The sequence below is a fragment of the Melospiza georgiana genome, chromosome 15 (genome assembly GCF_028018845.1).
Source record: "Melospiza georgiana isolate bMelGeo1 chromosome 15, bMelGeo1.pri, whole genome shotgun sequence".
In the NCBI taxonomy this organism is placed as follows: Eukaryota; Metazoa; Chordata; class Aves; order Passeriformes; family Passerellidae; genus Melospiza; species Melospiza georgiana.
Window position 1 is genome coordinate 6,774,253 of NC_080444.1, and position 26,637 is coordinate 6,800,889.

The 26,637-nt window shown below is 45.8% G+C and overlaps 1 protein-coding gene across 1 annotated transcript; it reads right to left on the reverse strand.

The window, feature by feature from the left end:
• Positions 1 to 77: 77 nt before the first annotated feature.
• HMGXB3 (HMG-box containing 3) lies at positions 78 to 19,974 on the reverse strand. Its single transcript, XM_058034901.1, has 21 exons — positions 19,885 to 19,974; positions 19,089 to 19,236; positions 18,517 to 18,691; positions 17,516 to 18,079; positions 16,778 to 16,876; positions 15,125 to 15,256; positions 12,938 to 13,326; positions 12,409 to 12,584; positions 12,021 to 12,118; positions 11,347 to 11,445; positions 10,219 to 10,368; positions 8,324 to 8,625; positions 6,852 to 6,979; positions 6,171 to 6,302; positions 5,722 to 5,906; positions 4,916 to 5,135; positions 3,713 to 3,846; positions 3,210 to 3,326; positions 2,686 to 2,895; positions 1,515 to 1,977; positions 78 to 1,403 (listed from the first exon to the last, which is right to left on the reverse strand). The coding sequence occupies exons 2-21, from the start codon at positions 19,232 to 19,234 to the stop codon at positions 1,363 to 1,365; spliced, it is 3,960 nt and encodes a 1,319-aa protein (XP_057890884.1). The 5' UTR covers positions 19,235 to 19,236; positions 19,885 to 19,974; the 3' UTR covers positions 78 to 1,362.
• Positions 19,975 to 26,637: the final 6,663 nt, after the last annotated feature.

The window sequence follows — 26,637 nt, forward strand, 5'->3', positions numbered from 1 at the left end:
TTTCTCCTGAAGCCATCCAGGTCTTGTACACACACACACACAAAAAAAAAAAAACAACCCAAGTCACTTGACCACAGTTTCACCCCCAAAATTGGAGATAATTTATTAAACTTTCTCACTGACTGAAAAAAGTCACTAATGTCTCTTATAATAAGTTAATGTTCTTAACAGAAAAACCCCAAGCCATGATTACTGCATTTGCTCAGACTCAATACATTTACTTTAACAGTACAGTACTCAATAGGTTCCCCTTCACAGAAGGGAGTTTTCAACCACACTGCAAGCCTCAGAATCTTCCCCACTGCTCACTCAGACAAAATAAACTCCCAAGATGGCAACTTTGCAGTCTGGCATCCTACTTGTTTCCTATGTGTGTCACAGCAAACACCTTCACCACCAGCCATGGGCAACGGGAGCTGCAGCAGCCACAGCACAGCTTTGCACCCACAGCCCCAGGTGTTCCTCAGGTGTGCTGCACAGGCAGAGGTCTCATACTGACTCCTCTCAAGGGGCTGACAAAGCAACCTGGGCAGCAGGAGACTCCTCTAACCCCCAGAGTGCTGTGGGAACACGGGCAGGCAGGTGTGACACCTGACAAAGTGATGGGTGCAGCTCTCCCAGCACGTCCGTGAGGGTGGAATACAGAACCCTGCTCGCTCTGGTGACACTGCATTCATCATTCCTCCTTGACCCCTCAGACAGTGTTTGGATGTCCCTCCCCTCTCCACAGCCACCCCTGCATAGCACTTAAACCATCCTCCAACCCCTCAGCTGCCCTGGGGCTCAGTTCTTACCTTACTATACTGAACACTCTCCTCTCACTGTACCTTTTGGCTTCTAAATTATTAGTGCTCATGTGAAGGGACAAACAATTCTAGAAACTCCCTGCAGCCAAAGCATTCACAATCCTGGACCAAGAGTGCAGCCTCCAGGGAAGCTCCCCAGATACAGCATGTTAAAGCAGCACAGCTCCTCCTCCTCACGACTCCTTGCAGCCAATGGCTGTGAGAGCTCTGCAAGTTTACCAAGCAGGAGTCAGTATCCTAAATTCACCTATTCAGAATGTTTTGGGGGAAATCGTTGTAGCCATCTACCATTGTAGCCTGGTCCCACACCCCCCGCCCTGCCACCAATAAGCACAAAGAAGTCAGCAAGCAAGATTCAGAATTAAATGACCCGTGTGTGCTTGACCACACACACTCCCTGCTACCAGCAACTCCTCTGCAGGGAGGGCAACATCCTACAGCCCTGAACAGCAGGTCCATCACATGCCTTGGAGGCAGCTGCAGCCGTCTGCAAGGGGGTGACAGACCCATGTGCACAGCAGCTATCACGATCCTATGGAAGCACAGAGCTCTTTGGTCAGTAACAGCAGTCAAAGCCACCAGCATCACATCTCCAACCTGTGGAGGTTGATAAAATAAAATAAAAAATAAACTCTCAAACCAGACAGCTGCAAAAGCTGGCTCAGCCCACCCATCCACACGACCGGAGAGAGAAACCAACTCAGCAACCTCCATCCTCCTCCTGCTTCCCCTCTTCCTCCTCCTCCGTCTCCGTTTTGATCTGGGCCACGCCGAGCCGGTAGAGCGCGTCGCGGATCACCACCTCCCCGGGCTGGCAGCTCTGCACGATCTCCTGGATCTGCCTGTTGACGATTTCCCTGCTGGTGAGGAAGTCCATGAGGCGGTTGTAGAGGTAATAGTGCGTGGGGTTCTCGAAGGTGATGGGCCGCTGGCGCACGGTGCTGGTCCGGCTGTCGCCGATGGCGGCGGCGATGGCGCCGTAGGGCTCCAGCTCGCGGCACAGGGCGATGCAGCGGTGCCGCGCCGTGGCGTCCCAGGGGCTGCTCTGCTCCGCGCCCGCCTGCACGATGCGGCGCGCGCACGACTTGGTGATGGGGTGCTGCAGGGAGGGCTCGGCCACCGTCACGTCCACGCTGTAGTGCTGGTCCAGCAGCTCGGGGCAGGACACGTACTGGGGGAGACACACAGCAGGTGGAACAACAACTTCCCCACAGCTGAGGAGATAAAAGTACTGGCTGGCCAAACTCCAAGCAACACTATGACCCAGGACAGATGGAAAGCCTAATGATCCAGGCTTCCCCTACATGCCACAAGGATGGTATGTACGCTCCCTCCTCACTTGAGTGCCCTCAAATAATCCCAAGGGACTAGGAGCCATCTTTCTCTCCTACTTGTCAAGGAATAGCAGTAGTCTGAAAGAAGTGAGTTGCTGTGTCAAAATAAGTGATGTGCTCCAAAGTTCATGATCTGAGCTGTTACAATGCACTCCCAACACAGCTCTTCCTATTCTAAGGACAATTAATCAAACACAATCTCCAGGCAACACCTAATACATTCTGCTATGCTTAGGACTGATGCCCTGGCAAAGCTTAAATCAGGAGATACTTATCAAATTCACTAGTGGCAGTGCTCAAAACCAGGCTGGATGGGGCTGTGAGCAACCTGGCCTAGTGGAAGGTGACCCTGCCTATGGCAGGAGGATGAACTGGATGAGCTTTAAGGGCCCTTCCAACTCAAATCATTGTGTGATTCTACAAAATTATCTCAAGCCACAATGCAGATTACATATGGGGAGAGGGTGTTAACTTTAATCTCCCTTGCTCTCCCAGCAGCTTTTCCATGCTGGACTGGCACAGCAGAGAGCAAAGACATAACTAACCGTTGGAGGTTCCATGGGGTCAGAAAAGCAGCCCTGGTTCTTCCCCCACATCTGGGAAGTCAGGCCAGGCCAGCAGAGGTCTGCACACAGTGCCACTGAAGAGGCTGAATCAACAACATACACTGGAGGCCAGTGACGTGAGGATACCAACAAGTCCACGTGATCCCGAGCATTTTCTCCTCTTACTATGTACTTGGAGCCACACACAACCTAGAACAAAGAAAGGATTGACATCAGCAGCACAATAAAATTAAAAACTTACAGAAAAACAATCTAGTCTTAAAAAAAATCCAGCTGCCTTTCACCAACCAGACAACTACTTTCTCTAAAGGTACTCTGTTTCCTCCTCACACACATTCACCTTGTCATGGGGAATTTTCCAAGCCCTGAGGAACAGGTTTCATTCCCAAGGCTCAGAGAAGCCCATTCCATTGCTTCTATTCAATAAGGAAGTTCCATGCTGTTAAGTCAAATAATGAATAGCCAAGGAAGAAAAAATCCACTGGGGCTCCAGTCTTCCCTACCTGATGTGGACACACTTTGTAGATTTTCCCTCCTGTGTGATGAGCAGAAGATGGTGTAATGCTTGTCCCATTCTGTACAAACTCATAGAGAGCCAGGAGGGAGTAGCAGAGCTCATCCTAAAAAAGACAGGCCCCAGAGAAAATTACTAAAATTAACAGACTCCTGCAGAGAGGGAAAAGGCAGCATGCAAGGTCTCCTAAATCCTAATTTGCACTTCATCCAATAACTTCCTAATCCCACACTCAGCACTGTGAGGATGACAACCAATTACACAATGCTGAGCTGGTGACAAGGTAATTACAGGCTTCCTTTCTTCTAGCCCACAAAGGTTCAATTTATTTCACCATGTGTAAATTATCCTATAACCTGCTGGCACCCATCCCTGCCCTTAGTGCAGTCAGATGAGAAATTAATTGTCTAGGATGGCAAGAGTGGATGAGGGAAAGACAGTGAAGAACAGCTCCACTCCTGCAGGCTTGTCTGTGGGCAAACAAGCCATTACCTTGGTATGTGATGCCTCCCAGGGGATGCCACACTGTGTCAGAAAGCTCTGCAGCTCTTCCTCACTGTAAGAGTTTATCAGCTCAGGCCTGAAGACTTCTTCCTGAAGGAGCCTCACCAAGGCACTCCCGTTACCTGCAAAGGCAGGAAACAGCACTCAGCAGTCTCAGCACTCATTCTCAGGAAGGGAACTTACCAAAATAATTTCTTAAGAAGAAGATGACAGAAGCAGAGATTGCACAACCCACAGCCAGCAAGAGAGAGCTGTGAACAGTCCTATGTGCAGAGCACATCACAGAGCACTTGTCTTGAGCCCTTCACTGCTGAGGTCACCAGACTGAGCCCAGCAGAGCTGCAGACCCCATAAGCACTCATCTATCCTGTCATTTGTAACCTTTAAATGACTGATGGGAGGACAACCAAGTGAAGAAGAGCAGAGATAAATGTCACTGCAGCCCTTGGGCTGAACAGCTCCAGGCTCAGCCTTCACATCTCCCTGGCTCTTTCTCAGGAACTCCACTTCCACAAGAGCCCACACAGCTCTTCTGCAGCCCAGCTCTGAAGCAGCTGCAGCCCTGTCTGCAAAGCCAACTCACACACTTGCTAAGCCTGGAAAGCCAGTCTTCCTTCCTATACACAACATCTAAATTCTTAAGGGAAACAGGTGCTAACTGATCTTAGCTCTCAGATCTGAGATTATTCTTCTCACTGCTTCTTGTTCCATGCAGTCAATATGACAACTCTGATCAGGACTACCACACCACTCTCCTAGTTTTTTCTCAAGTTCTGCAAAAACTTATTCACCCTTTATTGAGATTGTAACACTGTGATACCAAGCACTACCAGCAACTTCCACACTCCAAGTATCAGTCTAACATGAAACAAACACTGACTGGCATTCAAGATGTGCATGCATCCCTCTGCAACCAGACTCTATCTCACCTGGGGTGCAATGCTCTCATGTCCCCCATGTCTCAAATGCATCAGAGCCCACCACTGCATCCAAACTTCACAGGAAAAGCCATGCCTCAAGTAATAAAGTAGCCTGAGAACAGCTGAAATCACCTCAATGTTCCTGTCTTTTCTCAGCACACATGACTTTTAAAGTGTCATGCAATCAGCTACTCTTAATGTTAAACATCACCAAGACTGAAGTCACCAACACATCAAGCACTCCCTTAATGGGCACAACCTGAGCCATTACCTGGCACTGGCTGTGCATGCAGGTTCTTGTCCTTCTCTGTATTGATCACCACTGCTCCTCTCATCAGTGGAGGGAAGAAAGGAGCAACAATAGAGGCATCAAACTTTGTGATGGGGATGCTAGAAGGAAAAGCCACCTGCTCAATCACCTCTGTCTCCATCGTGGACCAAAAGTCTTCCACATTCACTTCACTTGATGGCAAGTATTCTGGCCAAGTAAACTACAGAGAGAAAGAAAGAGTGGTCAAATACAAAACCCACAGTTCATTTGATAGCTCTGTGTCAGTCTCACTCATGGCATGAGGACTATCCAGGAGAGTGCTTAGCTCAAATATAACAAGATGATTTCAGTCTCCTAAAGCTTCCCACAACCACTTTGCATTGGGTAAGACTCAAAATTTACATATTTGACATAAAAGTCAGACATGCTACATTCTCCTACTAGGGCTTTTTTCCCCATTAGAGAAGACAGCACCTCAGGGAAACTTGAGGAAAAAACGAATGTGTTCATGTCAAAGGAAGACCAAATTCAACAACTTCCATCCAAGGTTCCTCCTACCCAAGGCTGCTGGACAAAAGCTGTGGTCCAGGGACAAAGGATCTCATTTTCCCTGAACTACACATCAACACCTCTAAGAGGAAGCACAGACATTGCTGCTCCAGCCACATCCTCTTGTCAGGCATCAGCAGAAAACCACTCACAAAGGTCTCATGTATTTATTGTGCACCATGAAGACCAGAGTCAGCAAAAAATCATTATGATCTGCTTTGAACACAAACAGGATGTGAGCTGTGGGAAAAACCTACCTCTATATTTTTCAGTGCTAGGACATTTTCCGTATTCCTCTGGGCTATTTCCACCTTGGGGGTTATGCCACAGATTCCACAGATCATATCGTTGTAATCCCGGACTGTCAGGCATTCAAAAGCCCAGTAGCCATTGCACAGCAGCTCCTGGAGCTGAGCCTGCTCATCAGGGCTCAGGCTTTTATCTGAAAAGAGAACATGCCACTGTTACAGTTTTCACATCCTGAAGCCACTGCAGAGGTAGTAGGGCTCTCCTACACAGGATAAAACCAAACCTGCCCTCCAGAGAATTGTTATAAAGGACTGGTCAGAGAGGTACTGTTTGGTTTAGGAAGTTATTTAATAGAAACATACACTAAAATAGGTGAGGTTTGCCTTTTTATAAACTAGCAATCATCATCAGGTCACAGTTTGGTATGTTATGGTAAAAAGCAAGAAGGAAAACTCACCAGTTTGCTCCTGAACAGAGTCAAGGATATTGCCAACAGCCACTCTGGGATCCTCTCCAAGTTTAATATGGTTTCGGATTGCAAACAGAAGATCCAAGCTCACTAACAATTTGTTACCCACATTGAAAAGGCCTGCAGTTAAAACAAGACAGTTATTGTCTGTAGGGTTCCAGATCTTCCTCACAAGGAAATTTATTCCTTACTGATACACAACACACTCATGAGTGCAGTTTAGAGGATAATGGGAACACCAACAGTGCTTCTGCACCTCTGAAATGCAGAGTTCCCTGCTGAAGCATCAGCTCCTTTCACAGACTTGTCTGTTGTTAAAAAGCTACAAGGAACAGCTGTCAATCTATCTCACTAGCCAATGCCACCAAACAGCATTCTCCAGAGATGTCTCTGACCATGATCTCAGGGGCTGCCTTGCAGAACTCAACATTCACAGAAGCCTACACCAGGGAATCAAGGCAAGGTCTTCCTCACCAGAGCATTCATGTGTTTTCACTCACAAATATAGATTTACTTGCAGAATAAGCAGAAGCGATTAAAAATATTTAAAATTTAGTACACTGAGGAAGGGAATAAGCTTTTCTAGTGCCTGAACAATGCTCTGATACAATCCCAAGGCTTCAAAAGGATTCAGACTGCAGTCATGCTGTATGTTCACATTTCTCCTACCTGTGTAAATGTCAGTGAAGCTATGGAGGGCCAGACACTGCAGGTTCAAGCACACTTTGACCTGAGCTGTAACCACCTGTAATCTATTGGCTGTCAGCAGCCAGCACTCCTGAGGACCAGCAAGGGAACTGCAACACACAACAAAAAAACCACTCTGAGTGAAGCCAATAGGTTTTTTAGTCCAACCCTGCAGTAACTTCAAACAGTCTAGTTGACATGAGTTCATTATTATGTAAATCTAAGCCAGCTCACCACATCATATCACACCAGAAGAAGTTACATTTTAAAACAGATTTCCCAGGCAGACGCAGGTCATAGCTCACATTCTTTTAAACAGCACTAGAGCATCCCTTCAGCTCCATACACTGGGAACCTACTATTGCTGAGGTGGAGAAAACCCATGGCCCCAGCTGCCCTGGGAGAAGTGGCTGTACCATTGCTGTGGTGATCAGTAAAACATCCCACCAGCCTGCCCTGCACACAGACTCAGAGAGATCTGCTCCTCTGCAATGTAACTGACAAGGGGGAAGTTCAGACAGGAGAGTGCCAGTGGCTGAAATACTGCTGTCCACCTGGGAAAACAGGAACCAAAGCCAAAGTCTCCTCCTTCCCACTGGCAGGGCTTCAATTAGAGCCTGTGCAGACACATGGGAGAGTCCCACATGCAGAGCACTGCAAAGCAGCCAGGCACAGACAAGGATTTACAATGCACAGGCTGGTAAGACCCATGGTGAGAGACAGGGTGTGAGACTGCTCTGTTCTGAAAAAAATACAGAACATAAAAAGTAACTCTTCTGGAAAGATCTCAATTAGTGCTAGCCTGACCAAAGCAAATATCCATCCTTCATATCAATAATTTATTTGTGGAAGAATGAAACAACATTAAACTCCCTGACGTTTTGTTGTAGGAAAAATCTTAGATCATATTTTCAGCAACAGGAGAATGTCTGGCAGACTAAGGGAAGAGATATCCTACAGGCTTTCATTCAAATCTAGTTAAGGCAATCTAGCTTATTTACTAAAAGTTTCTTAAAGTCCTTCAGGTTTCAATTTGCGTATTTGTTCCAAAAAGCATTCACTCAAGCACATGTTAAGAAATGAAAGGAATGAAAATATCATAAGCAAAAAGACCCACAGAGGAAATACTCAGACCAGGGAGAGAGAGAAAAAGGAAATCACACAATGCACATCTGTAAACACACAAGTTTTCCTCTCTTAGCCTCAAAGCATCAGAATGGAAAACAAAGAGGGGATGACTAATGAAAATACTGTTTCAATAAGAAAAAAGTTACATCTGGACTTTGCAGTCACTCTTTGATCCTGCCAAACCCTTTCCAACACATCTAACTTACTCAGTGTCACTTTCACCAGCTTCACTACCAGGGGCCAAAGCAAATATTATTTCAGGCAGACTCAGAACAAAGAAAATCAGCATGAGTTTGAAAGAGTCAAAATGCAAAGCGGCATCTTACTTGTGTCCCCCTTTGAACAAGGGGCTGTTACAGAGGAGGCACTGCACGCACGGAGACTCGTAGTAGTTGGACCAGGAGGTCTGCTCGATGGTCACGGTCTCCTCACTCACGTTGGACAGGATGAGCCTGGAGCTGTTGAGCTCGTGGATGAGGGTGAAGATCTCAGCCAGCTCGGACTCGTTCTCGGGGATCTGCATCACCTTGCGCAGCAGCTGCAGCGTGGACTGACGCTGCGTCTCCTTCTGCGCCGGCGTCAGGGGCTCGCTGGTGTTCAGCACGCCCGGCTGGCCTGCACTCACCTCCTGGGGAGCAACACAGCCCAACAGGCAAGCATGGGCATGAAATATTAGGCACAAAAAAGTCATAAAAGGCAGCAGAAACACAGCAGCCTTTGCTCTCAGTAAACCTGACTTCTACACTACTGCGGAATCATTGATGCCACTTCAAGCTCAAATTAACAAAAATAGTTTATTACAGTCCAACTCCTGCAGTGCCAAACCATCACAGATTGGCCATTAAACTCTTGAGTGCAGGGATTGGGGATCCAGAAGATGAGGATAACCACCAACAGGTACACTTCAATAACCCTCATCACTTGAACCTCCAGTTATCACTGTCTTTCTCCACAGGTTATCAGGCACAGGCTCAGGGCAGGCTGCACAGCTCTCCAGAAGCTGGAGGAACCAACTAACAGAGAACTGGGCGCTGTGATACACAGAACACACCAATCAGTAACAATTGATCAGTCTACAATCTACCCTTCTCCAACACATACTACCACAACAAAATGCACAAAGACAGGAGAACCCAACTCCAGGTTGTGCCAGGAGAACAAAGAGAACCCAAACAAGCTCATTTGTTTAATCCCTGAAACTCTTGTGTCAACATTTCAACCTGGTTTTCTGACTAGTCCAGCAATGAGATAAATGATCAGTCAAAAGCCCAGAGACAACAATTAACTGTGTGACAGGAATGTTAAACTGATCTACAGCCAGAAAAAAAGAAAAAACCTAAATGAGGAAGAGACAAGCTACATGCCTCTCAGAATGGAAGCTGAGCTAAGCACACTGCTGTTCCTTACACAGCTGTTTGTGTGAGTTTCACACAGGCCACGTCTGTTTGTTTGCATCTTTAAAGCAAAAACAAAATCACTAAACAAAGTTATGTTCTTCAAAATAAAAAAAAAGGCAAGTGGATGAGTCATTACTCCACAGACTAAAATTCTGTCTGTTTGCTGAGTAGGCATTTCAGCTAAGAGCAGGAAAGCTCCTTTTTTTCATTTATTGTTTTAAAAACATTACAATTCAGTATGAGAAAAGCTAAGATCTGAGGCTGCAAAGGCAAAAAACCCTCCAGAATTAATTACATCCACATAGAACAGCAGACAACTGAAAACATATTTATACATCAGAAAAAAAACCCTACATCCAGAAATAAATTCAGGTTGGAAGTAAAATTGCTCTACAAACCCTTAAAAACAGGAAGCTCTAATACAAGATGTACCAACTTAACTGACCAGCCCCAAACTGCTCACAAAGCAGAGAGACTTGGGAGTTTCTTGATGAAGTCTGAAGTTCAACAAAGCTGACACAGCAATGTGGTGACTTCAGGGTCGATTTTCCCAGCATGTACTGACACAACAGAAGGATTTTTAAGTTCAGGAGACACCCAGTGGTAGAATTGGGTGTGCTCATATTCTATCAGCCTGAAACACCACTGCTACAGGAATTCAACAAACATCATCACAGATATTTTAAATAGGAACCATTCTGTCAGAAAAGTTTATCATAATGAAAAAAAAAGCAAAGCCCAAACCATGCTTCCATAGGGACTTGCAAAGTTCTCTGCCCAGCTCACAGCAGACATGTGATGAAACAAGCCAGCTTGAACCTTACCAGGGATTTTGCTGTTTTCTCAGTCCTGTCTTTGGCAAGGTTGTAACCACAGCTTGGGCAGATGCGTGGCTTGTGCCTGTTTGTATACACATAACTGCAGGAGGGGTTCTTGCATTTCCCTCTGCCACGTGAGGTTGCCAATCCCAAATCCTGAATGACACAAAAGAGATGCTTGCTTGTTGGAGAATTTTGCTCAGAAATGGCTTATAGAGTTTTGTTCAGACATGCCATAATCATATACAGCTGATGGAAAAGTAAAAGGCAGCTGTGAGAAGCAAATTCTCACAGCCTGTTTCTGTAAACAACAAAGTTCTCAGGCTGTTTTTTCATAACAGGTAAACATTCTGCCCTTGGCTGGTATGGGAAAGCAAAAGTTGACAAACATTGAGGCCTTGAGAACTTTCATAACAGGGTGAGAAAATAAATCTTGGTTTCAATAACAAACGACAGGTATTGAAAACAAAAGGAGGGGTTAATGTTTAATCTGTAACTGATGATGAGCTTGGGTTTTGCAATATGTATGAACTTAATTAACACTGTTATAAAATGTGCTTGGTGGATCAATAAATAGGAGTTCGATGCTGATCAGAGGATGGGTCGTCTCCCTTCACTTTCTACAAATGGTGACCTTGACTTTTAATAGTTGGACTCCATTATCTTAAAGGTCTTTTCCAACCTGAATGACTCTATGATTCTAAGCCAACAAGATTATAAAAAAGATTCTTATATGTTTTACCTCCACTTTATAACATCTTGTTCAAACATCAATAGCAAGCCCTGTCACTTTGCACAGAATCCTGTAAGTAGCACTTAATCATTCTGGGGCCAGTTCTCCAGCTCAGAAGCACATTAAAAATTCATTCAGAAACCCCTGATCCTCCCTGCTGAACTCAAGCAGGGCATGAGGATTCTGCATGCATGAGTTAAAATCCATCTCTTAACAAGGCCCTGCACAGCCATCCTGGACTAGGTCTAGAGATGACATAAAGCACAGATTATTTCATGTTAAAAATGAAATGTATTTGTGCCAGTCAGTAAAACAGAAGTCCCACATAATTCTCACCCCAGAGAGGACACTCCCTGTGGCAGAAGTGAAATAGTTTTTCAAACTATTTGAAAAATTCTCACCAAAGTTACGGTGCAACTGTACTTGTAGGAAGGGAACATGTCTGGTTTGACCTCCACAACTTTAACCTGAGATGCCCTGCTTGTCACAGAACTGTGGAGCTAGAGATTGAAAGCAGAAAAAACAACACACATCAGACACCTATTACTAAATACATACATGCACCAATATCAATATCTATTAGCATTACTGCCCCTAAGAGATTGATTAAAGTTCATTTAATATCCCAAATACCATAAGACACCATCTTGCATGCAAAGGCATTACAATTCACAGATTCAGCCCCTTGGCATACTGAGTCATATTTTACAGGTGAAAAGCTCAATATTCAATATTGCATGTCAGATTATCAAAGCACCAGCAGATCCTTAAAGCATCTTCTGGAAGTAGCTGGGAAGTTCCCAAAGTAACCAACAGCAGGATTGTCCAACAGCATCTCTCAGCTCAGTTCCCACACTCAGCCACCAAGAAGTCATTCTGCTATCCAGCCATATCATAAAAACAGCCACTCACAGATCTCATCAACATAAAGCAGATACATTTTTTGTTCTATTTCTCACTCAGGTCATATGACTCACCTGGGAGAAAAAAAGAAAAAAACAACAAACCAAAACCACAAACAAAACCCTCCCCCCCAAAAAAAATCCAGGAAAATAGTTTGCATTTGAAGAACAACCTTTTGCTCCTCAGCAGTTGGTGGCTGCAGAACTGACTGGCCCAACTGTTTCAGTGTACTGGGCTTCAAGCCTGATGTTCTCACAGGAGAATGCTTATCTAGAAGGAGGAAAGAGATGCATCAGGTTAAATGTGAGAAAACAGGTTCTGTTTCTTTCTGACATCTTTGTTAAATGCCACTATAGTCATGTGAGATCTTTCCTCTGAGCTTGAAATAACCCAAGCAGGTGTTTCATGGCCCATTTACTCCACTCAGGCAGAGACAAACTGGTTTTTTCCTAGCATTAGTAACCACCTCCCCTGAAACCTATCTTATTATTGGCAGACACCACTTCAGCAAGGTGAGGAAAGACAACAGCTCCCAAAGCACACAGAGATGCTGCTTTTACCAGCACTTGCAAAGGCCTGCCTGCTGCTCAGCTGCTCTGTGCTGGCTTCTCTCCCCACAATGAATGGAGCAGGCAGAATGGCTCGCATGGGTCTGGCTGCAGCCAGCAAGGAGGGCTTGGGTCTTGATTTGCTCTTTGCTTCTTGTCCCTTGTGTGTAGCAGCTGTTGCATCAGTTCTGAAAAATAAGAGCTACAAGTGGAAAAATATTCCATCTATTTCCCCTCAGCTTCAGTTTTCCTCTTTTCCCTGAATTGTGCTTTGTTAGCACACTAACCACAGCTATTGCAATAGAAAGAGAGACAGTGCTAAGGCTGCATCTGCCCTGTGACTACAATCTGTCACTTAAGGAAAAATATTAGTTCTGATGGACAAAGACTCAAAGGAACAATCCTGAACTGGCACAAAACAGACAGCAAACACAGTAAGTTTTACAGGAAGCACTGCCAACAGCCTTCAACTTCTTGGACTAGTCCCATGAGCACACAATAGACATCATATGCTCCCATAACACATGGAAAAGTGACTCACCCCACCACTGGCTTTTTCACAGAGGCATTTGAACTCAACACCTCAGAAGATGTGGGCATTCCCTGCCCTAAGCTTCCTTTCTCTGCCTGCTCCGAAGAGGCGTCCGCTTGCTGCTGGGCACTGCTCCTGTCTTCAGCAAGCACATTATTTGGGAGAAAGTGGCTCTCAGAGATGATCACTTCCTCCCACTCCATCTCAGGCATCTGCCCTCCACCAGGCACAGCACTCAGCAGCTGGCTGACAGCTTCAGAGCTCTCCAAGGCAGACTTGGAGGAACTCTCACTGGCGGCCATGGGTTCTGTGAGGGCTGACTGCTGACCTCTTTTAGCTGCTGGAGTTTTGAGAGAGGTGCCTGAATTTGGCTCAGATTTGCTTTTTGGTTGCTTTTCCTGGAAACAAGGAGAGAGTCACATTTCAGAGCTTTCAGCTTTCACAGATAAGCAAGTCCCCTGCATATGCCATGTTTCCTGTGGCCTATTTAATGCTGGAACAAAACAGCAGAATTCGAAGTGTTTAAGCAGTGAATTGTATGGGAGTAGACAGACAGCATCTCCTACAACAGCAAAGGCCCTGCTAACATTGTATCTGGCCTCTTGGCCCTTCATGTATTATTTTTAGATGCTGTTTACTTTGAAGAATCAATCTTTCTTAAACTTATATATCACCATTAGCATCAACAGCACAAAGTCACCCACCACCCTCTGTAGCAAGGGCCCACCACCTACGCTCCCCTTTCATGGCTTCAGCTCTCTGATGCTGTCTGCTCTTCCACATTATTGAGCAATCAAAGGCAGTTAAGACAGAGAATCTGCATCTTTTGGATATAAGCTTTCAGAAAAGCAAGCATGTGAGCCAACCAGAAAACAGGATTACTTAGGAAAATTTTCTGACTTTAGGAAAAATGTTAGTTCCAAGACTAAGGCTACAAAAATCATTGTACTGGATTCAACAAAGATGCAATGAACACTGAACTGGAATATGGAAAAAGATATCAGAAATGGAATCCAACAGACCAAAGTCTGAAAGACAAAAAGGAAAGCTCCCTCTAAACCTTTCAGTTCTAACCAGAGTAAGCTTGAACAGCAGCACACATGCCCTGCTCAGGCAGAATCCAGAAATACTCTTTGCATTCAGCCATCTCTCTACCTCAGCAAGTTTACCAAACAAAAGTGAAGATGTCACCATCACTATTTGTACCCTACCACACAGGAAGCTCAGCCTTCAGCTCAGACACCACAGAGTCTGCAGGCTGCCCAAAAGAGTTCTCATCCCTGAATGTTCAATGGATCCAGACACAAAACAAAGGAGGTTCAGAACAAATCCACATAAAGCCACTGAATGTCAATGCCAATTTTCACACTGAGAACATCCTTTAAATTGTGCCTGAGGAGTCTTGCTTCAGACAGAAATGCACATCTGTTCAGAGCTGACTAATTACCAGGATAGTGCCAAGGTTTAAGGATCAACTGTGTTTTTCTGTACACAGCTAGCAGAGATGCCAATAACTTAAGCAGAAGAGGCATCATGTGGAGAAAGACTTTTCCACTCAGGCTTTACAACTCTACCAACACTTGGAAACTTCCTTCCAGTCAGTAGTGAGAATATCATTATCAGACACATGGCCATGAGACAACAATACCCAACAGCACTTCAGCCTCCACTAAATCAAATTTATTAACAAGCTCCTAAAGGATCATACACCTCCTCTAGTTAAGAGTTATTTCTCCTCTCTGTTAAAAAAAAAAAGATGTTGAAAGACCACAGAAAACTAAATTTGTGGAAAAACTTCATATGTTGATATTAATTACCACAAAACAACTTCCCAAGCTTAGTTGGGGCTGTAGCAGGAGGAACCGGCAATGCCTTCCAGTCACAGGAGCTGTGCAGACAGAGGGCCAGAAGCATGTGTATCCTCTCAATGAGAGATATTTTAGCAAATGCAGCCCCACGTATTCTAACAGATATGAGCAGCATCTTTACCCAAGCTGTGGTGATTTCAGGTCTCACCTTAGCCAAGTGTCCTCTGCAACAGTGACTTGCTCCAGCACAGGCACTGGAACACAAGTGCAGAGATCATTTCTGGTGTATCTGACCTCCTGTGCTAGATCTACAGGTCTAGAAGTATCACAGGCATTCACAAAACCAGCACTTTTCGTCTCAAATTCAGGAAAAGACAGACAAATTTACCTTTGGAATCCACTTCCCTCCCAGGAAGTTCCCACATGTTGGGCATTTTGGTGGCTTATGCCTGGTGACATAAGTGAAGGAACAGCCAGGATTGGTGCAATTTCCATGTCCCCTGCGAGTATAGGTGGTTGTCTGAAACAAGAATTGTCAAAAATTTGTCTACAGACCTGGAAACCACCACAAAGCTGTGCTGATCACTTCTTTTTCCTCACAAGCACCTTACAAATGCTATTTGGCAAATCACCAGCATTCCACTATTATTCATTTTACTGAACAAACACCAACAGCTGGGTCAGCACCAGGTGAGTCAGCACCACAACTACTGTGAGTCTAAATGCTCAGTCTACACAATAGCCTCTGGTATTACCTGAATTTAGATCAACCTGCAGAGCAGGGATGAACAATGCACATAACCTTCTGGAGAAACTAATCTTGCATTTACAGTGATGTGAAAGTTCTTTTTGAACATGAAAAAGTCACAGTAAGATGGCATTAAAATGCTTCTAACAGCAATCTACAGTAAGACACGATGTGATTAACACTCATGGCAACACAGCAAAAAGACTGGAAGAGAAGCACTCATGATGCAAAGGCAGTTTTGTCAGTAGCTTTCTGCTGTATGGGGTGGTCAAGTGTTCCCTGGTTCTTCACTGTAACTTGCTATGAATTACTGTAACACGAGCAGCATCACCAGGCACTATTTATACAGACAACTAAAGTAGGACATGTCATCTGTGCCAGGACAACTGCAGCAACACACTTGAGTTTGTGTCAGCACAGCACTTCCAATATCCTGTTCCCAACACTCCCAAGAGAGCTGTTGTACTGTAACTCCCTAACTAGGTACAGATTTTTTTCTAGAACTGCAAGTGCTGCTGTCAAGGAAATGAGTCAATTTTAACCAGATCCTTCTCAGGCATAAAAACCTGAGATATTTCCATTCTCCCCAGGACAACTGGAAGAGCATCACACTATGCACCACTATAAATATCTGCAGTGTTCCACCAGCTGGAAGCATAGAGAACCTGGAAAAAAGGATTGGATGCTAGCTTACATAACACAAGGAGCCGCAGTACTGACTGTACAACGAACTCCCAAAATGGCTACAAAAACACAGGTGGCTGGAGTGGTTAGATCAGTGAAATAATACTATTCTTCCTCATGCAGCAGGCCACAGCCTTTAATATGGTTTCTCAAAACCTCAGGTCATTGCTCCCCTCCTGCCAAAGCAAGAGCTTTGGAGTTCATGTTTTCCTGCCGTAAGAGCAGATATGCTCTTGTCCATCCTCAAAGGGATGGACACTGCTTTTTATGAAGAGAAATATGCATCCAACTCGTGGAAGGCTACACAGGAACTGCTGTTGGCCAGATGTGTTGTGATAGCTTTATCTACTCCACCTGTTTCCAAGAATTCCCTGAGGAAGAAGGCAGAAGAAATAGGCCCTGTAAGACACTGTAGAAGTCAGAGACCCTCTTAGCCTATTCAAGACATAACACAAGGGACAAGAAATACATTGAGTGATACGGCAACTCCAAATTGGATTATCTTTAAAAACTGAACCATGAGCAAATCCTTCCCTCTAATATCTTTAAGACAAATCTATGACAATAGATCCAAACTTTAACTACCATACAAGACTCTGAAGTTCTTACCAATTTAATTGACGCTGGGTTCTCCACAACAGAGTGAGCTGGCAAAGGTAACATGATAAACTGCGTTGCAGGTGTGGAGGAGCTACTCTCTTCAGTATCCTAAAATGAAATCAAAGGGAAAATGCATGCAGTAAACAAGACATGGTGACCCATATTCCTCCCTCTCATGAACATTAATGTGTCTTAAGGAGCGATGAGAGCAGAATATAGGATAGAGCAGCAATCATTTCAAAAGCAACCTTACCAGATGTACTCTGGAAATTACCAAACTCCTCAAACAAAACAGAGAATCCAACTCTTCACAGACTAAGCTTTCTATGACTGATCCCTAAAACTCCAGCTTAAAAGGACTCCCTTCTACCTCTCTACAATCAGGAAAACAGCTATCAGGAGCACAGCAGTAGCATTCTTTCTTGCCAAAATCTTGCAGTGCAACTGCAGAACCCAATTACTGGCATTGCAATACCTCAAATATTGTTATAACAAACAATTAAAAGAACTCAGTCACGATAAAAGACAATTGATATCACCACAGGGCTGAGTCAATCTGCAAGCAGAGACAACTCAGTCAAGGAGTTACTTTTATATCACTCGTTACAAAAAAGAGGTTTTGTTCCTCTCAGCATTGAGCATCAGCAAGTTGGGCAATCACAGGATCTCAAGTAAAATGGGGGAAATAGCACTCAGATGTTTCAGGTGAGATCTGGCAGGAGCCTGAGTGGCACTGGACCAACTTACCCTCCCAGTGACCACGGTCACCACAGACACCCCATCAGGCACCTGGGGCCGGGCCACAGCGATGCCCCCGGTGGAGATCTCTGCGGAGCTGCTCACCAGGGTCTCCTCAATAACCACTCGCGCTGCCTGGTACGGCTGCCCTTCTATTTCCAAAGAAGCCTCATCCAAGAGGATCTCTCCAGCCACTTTCTCTGTCACAGGCCCAACGTAGTGAGAGAGAACCTCTGAGGTAACAGCTTCTTCTGCAGCCTCAGGCTGGGCAAAGGCTGCCGTGTCCTCTGCCAGCCCCTCGATGGCGATGCACTGCTCCGAGACGCCGGTCCGGCCCGAGTCCACGGAAAGGATGCTCTGCACGGTGTCACGGGGCACACTGGTGACATTCCTGGGAGCTGCCAAGCCTTCAGATGCTGCTGGGCTCTGTGTCACACACAGCTCCAGAGACTGCCTGCTCCTGTCCTCCTGAAGACTGGTTTTGGGAATTATGATATAATTGGAGCGGGGAAGAATCTTGCGGAAGCCTGGAATGTCAGGGACCACTGCAGCTCGAGTGGATGCCTTGGAGTTCTGTGGGCAAAACCAGAGGATGGAATAAATTCAAATGAAAAAAGGAAGAGATTCAGTTCTCAATCCTGCTATTTTAGTGCCTAAGCTTCAAATGGTTTCCTGTAGTTTGCTGGTAATTTTTCCATATGACAGCCTGCAGAATCCTGCTCAGTCCTGCTTTATCACCTACCTTACCAACACTCACTCTGATGAAAGGACACAAAAATATCTGCCATGAGCAGGTACCAGACATATCCATCCTGGATTACAAACCATCCTCCCTCAACTGAACAGAAGGCAAAGGCAAAAGGCAGTGGCCTCACATCACTTCTCTAAAGACTGCCCTGGGCAAGGATACAAACTGGAATCTGCAGTTAAACAACTCTCCCACACAGGGCTATGTAAGCAGGGAACTGCCTCTCTCCTCAGCAGCCAAAGAACTTCCAGGAAGAACTCACCGGGTCCAGTCCCTCTTTCTCTAGCTTGGCTTTCTCCAAGTAGTAGCTCCTTTCAGCCACACTGAGCAACCTCCAGCTCTCACTGATCTTTTTGTTGATTTCGGACTGAGGGAGGTGTGGAAGCTCTTGTTGTACTTTCAAGTAAATATCATAATAGTAGAGAAGGTAAGCAGATCTGAAACACAACCAGAAATTGAAATATTAAGGTCGTTCTAAATAAGTTCCTTGGGGAAAAATAAATCCACAAGGTTTAGGTTTGTCTCAAGGTCATGTGACAAGCAAGTTACATTTAATGCATTTTTTAACCAAATGAAAACTCTCTGAGGAGAACCTCAAAAGAAAAAGAGAACCTCTAAGGGCCAGCCCAAGGCAAATTATGGTGGGGTAAACAAACTCTAAACTGAACAACAGTGGCATCTGTAAAGAATGTCTGAGCAGGCCCAAAGTGCCAGGCTGATATTTCATATACAATGCTTTACACTATGAAGTACTCCAAATCCACTCATGTCAGAAACAGGGAAAACTGCTCCCATACCCTACAAAGGAATCAAATGAAGGCAGAAAGAACTTACCGAGGTTTCTTGGCTTTTTCTCCATGATCACCAGTACTTTTATGTTTCTTCTTCTTCTTGGATGGCACTGGAGAGGTGTAAGTGTAAGTGCTCTCTATCTCCTCCATCACCACCGTGACCTCAGCGCCATCATAGGGAGCCTCCATGGCTAAAACACACGTTCTGTGTTATGCTCTTGCCAAGTTATACAATGCTTCTCCCAACAAATAGCACTTTTAATCACTTCAGTAAACTGACAGCAGTGTTGGCATCTAAATCTGACTCTAATTAAATCAAGGTAACTATGCGTTCTCTATGTATCTAGTTTCAAAAGGAAACTTTTTTTTCTACACCCTCAATACCATCAGTTCAGTGTGGATACATTAATCCGCGTTTCCACAGCTTGCACGGGGAACTCAGGTCAGTTTGGTGACCCAGAGGAGAGGCACACTCAGAAGAGCTGCCTGCGACAAGGCGCCACATCAGGGCCAGCCTGCACAGGCACGGCCGGAGGCTGCGGGAGCCCCGCAACCCTCACGCACCGCCAGCTCCCCGGGGCTCCCCGCTCGGCAGCGGTGACGGACGGCTCTGGGAGGCGGGGAAGCCACGGGGGATAAAGGCAGCAGCACCTACGGCAGCACAGCCCCGGCACGGCCCGCACCTCGGCCCCCGCAGCCGGTGATGCTGGGCCGTCACCCCCAGCCCCGTCACCCCCAGCCCCGTCTCCTCCGCACCGCCCGGGGCCAAGCGGAGCGGCGCGGCTCCCTCCCGTTCAGCGGAACGTTTCCGCGGCCCGCTCCCAGGTGTCCCCACTCACCGGACAGCTCCGCGGCCGCGCGGGCGGACAGGCGGCGAGCTGTGGTCACGTTCCCGCCGGGGCGCGGCGGCGTGGAGGAGGCAGCGCCGGGGCCAGGGGCCGGCCGCGCAGGGGGGAGCGTGCGTGCGGGCGGTGCGGGGCGGGCGGGCTGTGCGGGGCGGGCCGCCCCGGCATGCTGGGCCGGCTGCGGGCCGGGCCCGGGCGGAGCGGGGCTGCACCGGGGCCTCCGCGCCGGGGCCGCCGCCGGAAGTGACCGTGGAAACGGCGTCCGGGGCATGGCGGGGCGGGACGGCGGCCGGGAGGAGTCAGTCCTCCTGCGCGTGCGCCGCGAGGAGGCGGCGCGCACGTGCGCGGTTCCCGCTGTTTTCCGTGAGGGCGGCGACGCGTGAGGGCGGGGTGGGGCACGGGCAGCACGGCTCAATTAATACTTTATTAGCGTTTAATTAGCGCTTGGTTTGTAACGGGCTCGGGCCCGCCAGTGAGGGTGCGTTCTGCGGGAATAGCATCGAGCTCTTCTGTTCATCAGTGCGTGCAGTTGTAAAAAATAGGTTAGAAAGTGTAGTAGAATAGTTGATAATTGTTAGCGTTGTTAGTTTGGTTGTTATATTGTAAAAGGGGTTAAAAGGGTCATTATAAAAAATATGGTACTCAATGTACCGTAATACACCTAAGTAAAGTGCACCAGGAGCCAGGCTGGACAGAGCTGTAATGGAGAATCAAGCGCCTTTAACCTTCATGCACATGAAGGATCCAAACAGAAACCAATCCAAAGGGACAAAAAACAGGATAAAAAGGGGGCTTCTGACCCAGTGAATTTGTGCTGCTCCACCTGGAACATCGGGGACATCACTGCTCAAGAAGCCCCAGTGCCGGTGCTGCAGCACCCTCGACGGGAACGCTCCTGCTCGGCCTGCAAGCCCCCATGCTTTAGGCCTTTTTTTACTATAATAAATGCTGAAATTACTTTAGTACCAGGAGTGTGTTCCTGTTTCTGCACTGTCTTCACGTGTTTCTCTCTCCTGCGCTCCTTGGAGCAGCGCTCCAGGCTGGCCCTTGCCCTGGTGGAGCGCAGCACCCGGAGCAAAGCACTGCTCCAGGCTCTGGGGATGGCACCCCGCAATCACAGAATCACAGGTTGGAACAGACCTCTGAGATCATCGAGTCCAACCCATAACCCAACCCAACACCACCATGTCAAACAGACCATGCGAGTGCCATGCCCAGTCTTTCCTTAAACACCTCTGAGGATGGTGACTCATCAAGCAGCCCATTCCAGTGTCTAATCATGTTTTTTGTGAAAAACATGTATTCAACATGAATTATTAGGGGAATGTGAGTCAGAATATAATACCCCTACCAGTATTTTATAAAGAAGGCCCATATTAATGCATGCAGGCTAGTACAAGCTCTCAGAGCTATTAATAAAATAGTTTTCCAGGGGGGTCAAAAACAAAAGTAAGAATACAACTGAAACCTGACTGGTAAGGCAGAAACAATATACTTAAAAATGAGAAGCTAGGAAAGGGTTAGAAGAATTAATAGGTAAATTTGTGAAGAAAATCCTCTTGTTGTTCATCCTAAACTTCCCCTGGGACAGTGTAAGACTAAGTCCTTTCATTGTGTTGCTGGTTATGTCACTGTAATACATATAGACATAATTTAAAAACTCAATTAGAAAAGTTAATCAAAATAATTAATTAGGGACATTACATAATTTCCAAGGGTTACTTGGGAACAGAGGCTGACCCCCACCTGTCAGGGAGTTGCAGAGATAAGGTCACTCCCAAGCCTCCTTTTCTCTTGAAAGTTTCCATACACAACAAAGCAATTGTTTTCTCAGTTTTCATGAATGTTTAAACTTAGTGCTTTGCTCCTCAGGAAACAAACAGCCCCATTAGACTTTCTACCCATAACCCTCTTCCTTTGAACCTTTTGGGAAGCAGGATATCGTGCAGCTATTGCTTGAACACGTTTTTCAAATTACACATTTTTGATTTTTTTCTGTATTCGTGTCTATTTCTGCAATTTACATCACGACTTCTAACTTTAGGTTAATGTAAACCACATCTATCTCGTGCCTCCTCTGATTGTGGAGGAGCAGAAAAAGGGCTCCTCTCACCGAGCCAGTCATTAATAAACCCCACAAAGCGGTGATACAACAGCCAGTATTCAATCTGCAAATGGTTATTTATTCTCCTGAAGTCCTGCAGTCATTTCTGTGCTCTGTTAATGTTTATTTCTGATAATTTGAGGCAAGCTGTCTGTTCTGCATCAAACACTCCATCCAACCCCTCTACTTTTCCAAAGCTCCATACTTTTAATCAGATCAATACACGACCACTAGAATTTTCTTGGAATTATTACCTAGCCAAATATTTGGAACAAAATGGCTGGTTGACTTAACAGAGCAACTGAGAGAGAGCATTTTCTCTTAATAATGTAAGAGAAAAACACTTGAAGGAAAGCAGCCATGTTTCACTCATTGTTCATGGTGGAGTTCTGACCCTGCATGCTGAGGATGGCATTAGAAACTCAAATTCTTTCCTAAATTGGGCATTTTGACTTTTCCATGGACGTTTACATGGCTTTATCTCAGAAAAAAAAAATACATTAACAAGATGTAAATTATTTTAACTGCACGGTGCTGGCACTTTGAGGAGCAGGGGAAGCAGCTGTGTGTGTTGTGAGCCCGAGGAGGGTCACAAAGCAGCCCCTGCTGTGTCAGGAGGGGAAGGGCACTCTCTCCCCAGGACACTTCATGCATTGTTACCTCGGGAAATGAAAGGTATTGGTGGAGATTACACAGGGATCTCCCTCTTCATTTTCCTGACAAAGTACAAGGGCCTCTTTGAAGGAGTTCAAAAGACAGGCAGGCGCACAGAACTGCAGCAGGTACCACCCTTTACTTCTGAAGAGTTGACTTCAGAGCCTGCTTAAATAGACGAGAAGTTGTAACAGATCATTCAGCCATTCAGTAGCAGTTCATGCAGCTCCAGCTCCCCCACCTGCAAACCTCCCAAGGCTCCATCCCTGCTCCAGTTCAGCCACCACGATGTTGTCGATGTTGTGTGAGTGCTGTGGGGCAGAGTTGTCATCTCAAAAATGTGATTTGACATCATCTCTGTGCGTCACCTCAAACAGCATCACTTTCCAGGAGGCTTTCGTGACCCCATCCTCTGAAACAAAAGCCAAATGAGATTGAGACAGCGTGCCAGCAAGGAGAAAAACACTGCCCAGGGCTTGGGGGGTTCATCTTCCCCATGGAGGTGGAGAGCTTAAACCCCATGGGACCTGCTGTGGTGAAAAGGGTGTGTAGGGGATTCAGGAGTAGCCAGAGGGAGCTACTGTCAGCTGTAGTCACCAGGGACAGCTTCCATGAGTCCTTCCAAGCTGCTTTAAACCTCCCTGAGATCTGCTCTGACACTGCACTGGTGACCGTGGGCACTTTTCCTTCCTCTGAGAGTAAAACCCCACTGAACCTGCCCCTCTTTCTCTGCACGCATCTGCTACAGCTCCCATGTCATGGTGCCATCCATGGGCTGTGTGCTGGCAGTAACTGCAGGGTGTGAGAGCAGCAGCCAAAGGACTGGAGACATCTGTCTGACTGCTGAAGGGTAAAGGAGCCCCTTTCCCTCAGAAGTGCTGCAATAAAGATGTTACTATTTTTAAAATGGCACCAGTGGAAAAGCAACAAAGGGATTTGTTGTATTTCTGATGAATTCTGGTCTGTTTGAGAGCTCTTTGTGAGAATAAACATCAAGGATCTCAGAAATGTTAACATTTTCAGTGTTTCTGGTTATATACACAGGTTTTGGGCGGTGGGAGTAACAAAACAAAACTTGGGCTGTTACTGAACTCACAGCACAAAATCAATAAGAAAAGGGACCAAAAGTGTAACATTCGATTTAGGCATCAAAAGATCTCTTATGTTATCCAAAACAAAGCATACATTAAACCAATAGAGTTATTGCACCAGTCTCTCATTTAATCTTCTAGGATCATAAAAATTTCAATTTCTCTGTGAGACCGTTCTAGCCACACACAGCACTTGGGATTTTTGTGTTTATAAAACAGAACCCACCTCTCCTTTGAAATTGCTTTGGCTCCTGAGTCACCATCCAACCAATCTCATCCTCAGCAGGCAAACAAGCACATATTTTACAGTCAGTGAAATATTTTTCTTTCAAAAAGGTTACAGAAAACATTTTCTGGACATTTATTCTTTTTATTTCCTAAGTAATAGAAGAGAAGCAATGATTCATATGACTTCTCTATTTCAGTTGTTTCAAAAAAACTGTTAACAAGGCTTCATATTTTAAACAGAAATTTGATCTTTACAGTTTTCCACTAAATGAGACATAAAAGTATTATATGTTAGGTGTTGGAAATAATGAAAGCTATCAGAAGAAGCACAGTTTAAAAGCCTGTCTGTAGAGACTTTATGAAGGAGAGAAACCTAGTGATACATTTGTGTAAAATAATGAACAGTGCAGAACAGGCCAGGCAAGCGTTCCCATTTCTTCTTTATTGCTGATAAAGGAAAAGGGAGAGCTTTTGAAATTGGAAATTCTAATTTTGTTCAGATTTGGAAAGTGAAATGGAAACATAACCATTCAAAGCTCAGAGGAAGAAATCCCTCCAGCTTTACTGCCAGTTGATCACAGAGCAGTATAGGATATCTGCAAGTATCCAAAACCCACTAAAGCTTCCCATGGATAATGCACCCATCTAAAAAACTGTGTCAAGATAAAAAAAACACAGGAGCTGAACAACTTCCCATCTACAGAATAAATTCATCACTGTCTAAAAGACCAGGACAAGTTCCCCAAGGCCCTGTGTCACCCTAAGAGTGTATTAGAGAGGATTGAATACAGAGCTGGTGGCTATTGAAGGCAAAGTCTTGATGAAGTCTGACTCTTCATAGGATCCAGAACATATTTTCTTTGAGTAAACATTTCAGTCCTACTCATTTCTTTCCTCAGGAACATCAGGAATAATGTGTCATTATCCCTGATTAAGCTGGAGCTCTCCCCAGTGAACCAGAAAAATGGTCTTGCCTCAAGAAACAGATTCTGAGTTTTCTCCCACAGTTTATAAGTTGTGTTCTCTATTTACTCCCACAAATCCCTGTGGAGCCCTGAGCATGGTCTGTCTGTGGCACACTCATGACATCTTCCTGAAATGAATCAGGATAAATCCCTCCTTCCTTTTATGAGCATGTTGATGCTTTTGATGCATGTTGGGTGTTTTTCACTGTTCCCAATGCAGTGTGTTTGCTCAGGTCCCTTTACAACTTGTGAAGCACAGAAATGCGTTTCACTGCATGGGCAATCCATTCATTAATAAGGAGCTGCCCCTTATGAAGACATCACCAGGTGGAATTAGAGTGTTCTTTGTGCTGAGCCTGTTCACTATGACAGGCCTGACTTGGTCTATGTGGTTTGTGAAGGAGAAGCTACCCAAAGCTCTGGCACTTGAGGGTGCATCTCTGACCTGGGACTTTGCCAGCAGCAGCAGTGAAGCCTCCTCAACAACAGTGCATGTGATGGGAGGCAGGAGAATGCTGCTTCTCACTGCCCACCTGAATGATTAAAAAAATTGAGGTATAAAGAAATTAAAAAGAATACCTGAAGATGGAGATCTCCCAGATCCAGTAGAGTCACTCACTATTCAGCATCCCTGAAAATTCATAACAGTCAGGCATGATTTTTGGGGTGCCCTAAAATACTCTCAGCCCAAGAGCAGGGAACTGGATTGAGATAAAAGTCTATTCCTGTCACTGTCAAACTCCATCTTCCAGCACAGCTGTCACCAAAACAGCAGGACTGCAGGGTGACCCCACACCACAACTTAATTTTTTCTCAGGAATGTGTAGAGCCAACAAGGAAAGGGAATATTCAGATCATCTGGCTGACACTGTCTGAAGTCTCTGCCCTACAGGCCCACACATCACACACACAGCTGTGCCTTCCCTGGCACAGGCAGGGCTTTGGTCACTGTGCAGCTGCAGCAGCAGGGACCCAGGGAGAACAGGATAAGGTTCCTCAGGAAGGCTGAGCCTCACCCTCTCCCAGCAGTGCTGGTCCTCACCCCTGCCCAATAAAAGCTTCCTCAAAAGGGTGACAGAAGCTATGGACACAATTTCACTGTGACAGCAAGGGGCAGCACAGTGCCAGGGGTGAAGGCAAGAGCCAACAGCTTCTCCCCTGGCACAGCACAGCTGGTTGTCACAATAATGGAAGAACTTTACTGGGTAGGAACAGCAGAATCCTCTCAAAGCTGATCTCAGAATGCAAAATGAACAGGATCTCAGGACCTGGGATCCATGATAAATTCCACTGATTTCTGGTCCCAGAGCAGTGAAACTGTTTTTTCAATCTTGCCTCCAACAAGATAATTAAATACATATTTTTTAGAGAGAGCCACCAGAGCAAGCCACTCCTTGCACTCACATCTTCCCCTGGAGATGCAGTGAGCAACAGGAGAGACGTGAATCATTTAGTGCTACATTGGAAAGAGCTCATTTACCACTAGAGCTTCTCTGAGATAGAGCACATCTGAATCCCTCCAGAGTCTTGCTCATTCTCCTGCTCTGCCATGTTTGTGAAAACAAGGAGTCTCAGGTGTGCTGTCCAGTGTCATGTCTGAGGTATGTCTGGGATGCTGAGTGTTGCGCCAGGGCTGTACAGTCAGAGCACAGCTAGGAGAGAAATGTTCCTCCAGTGGAAGCTGCTGGCTGACACCACACTCCTG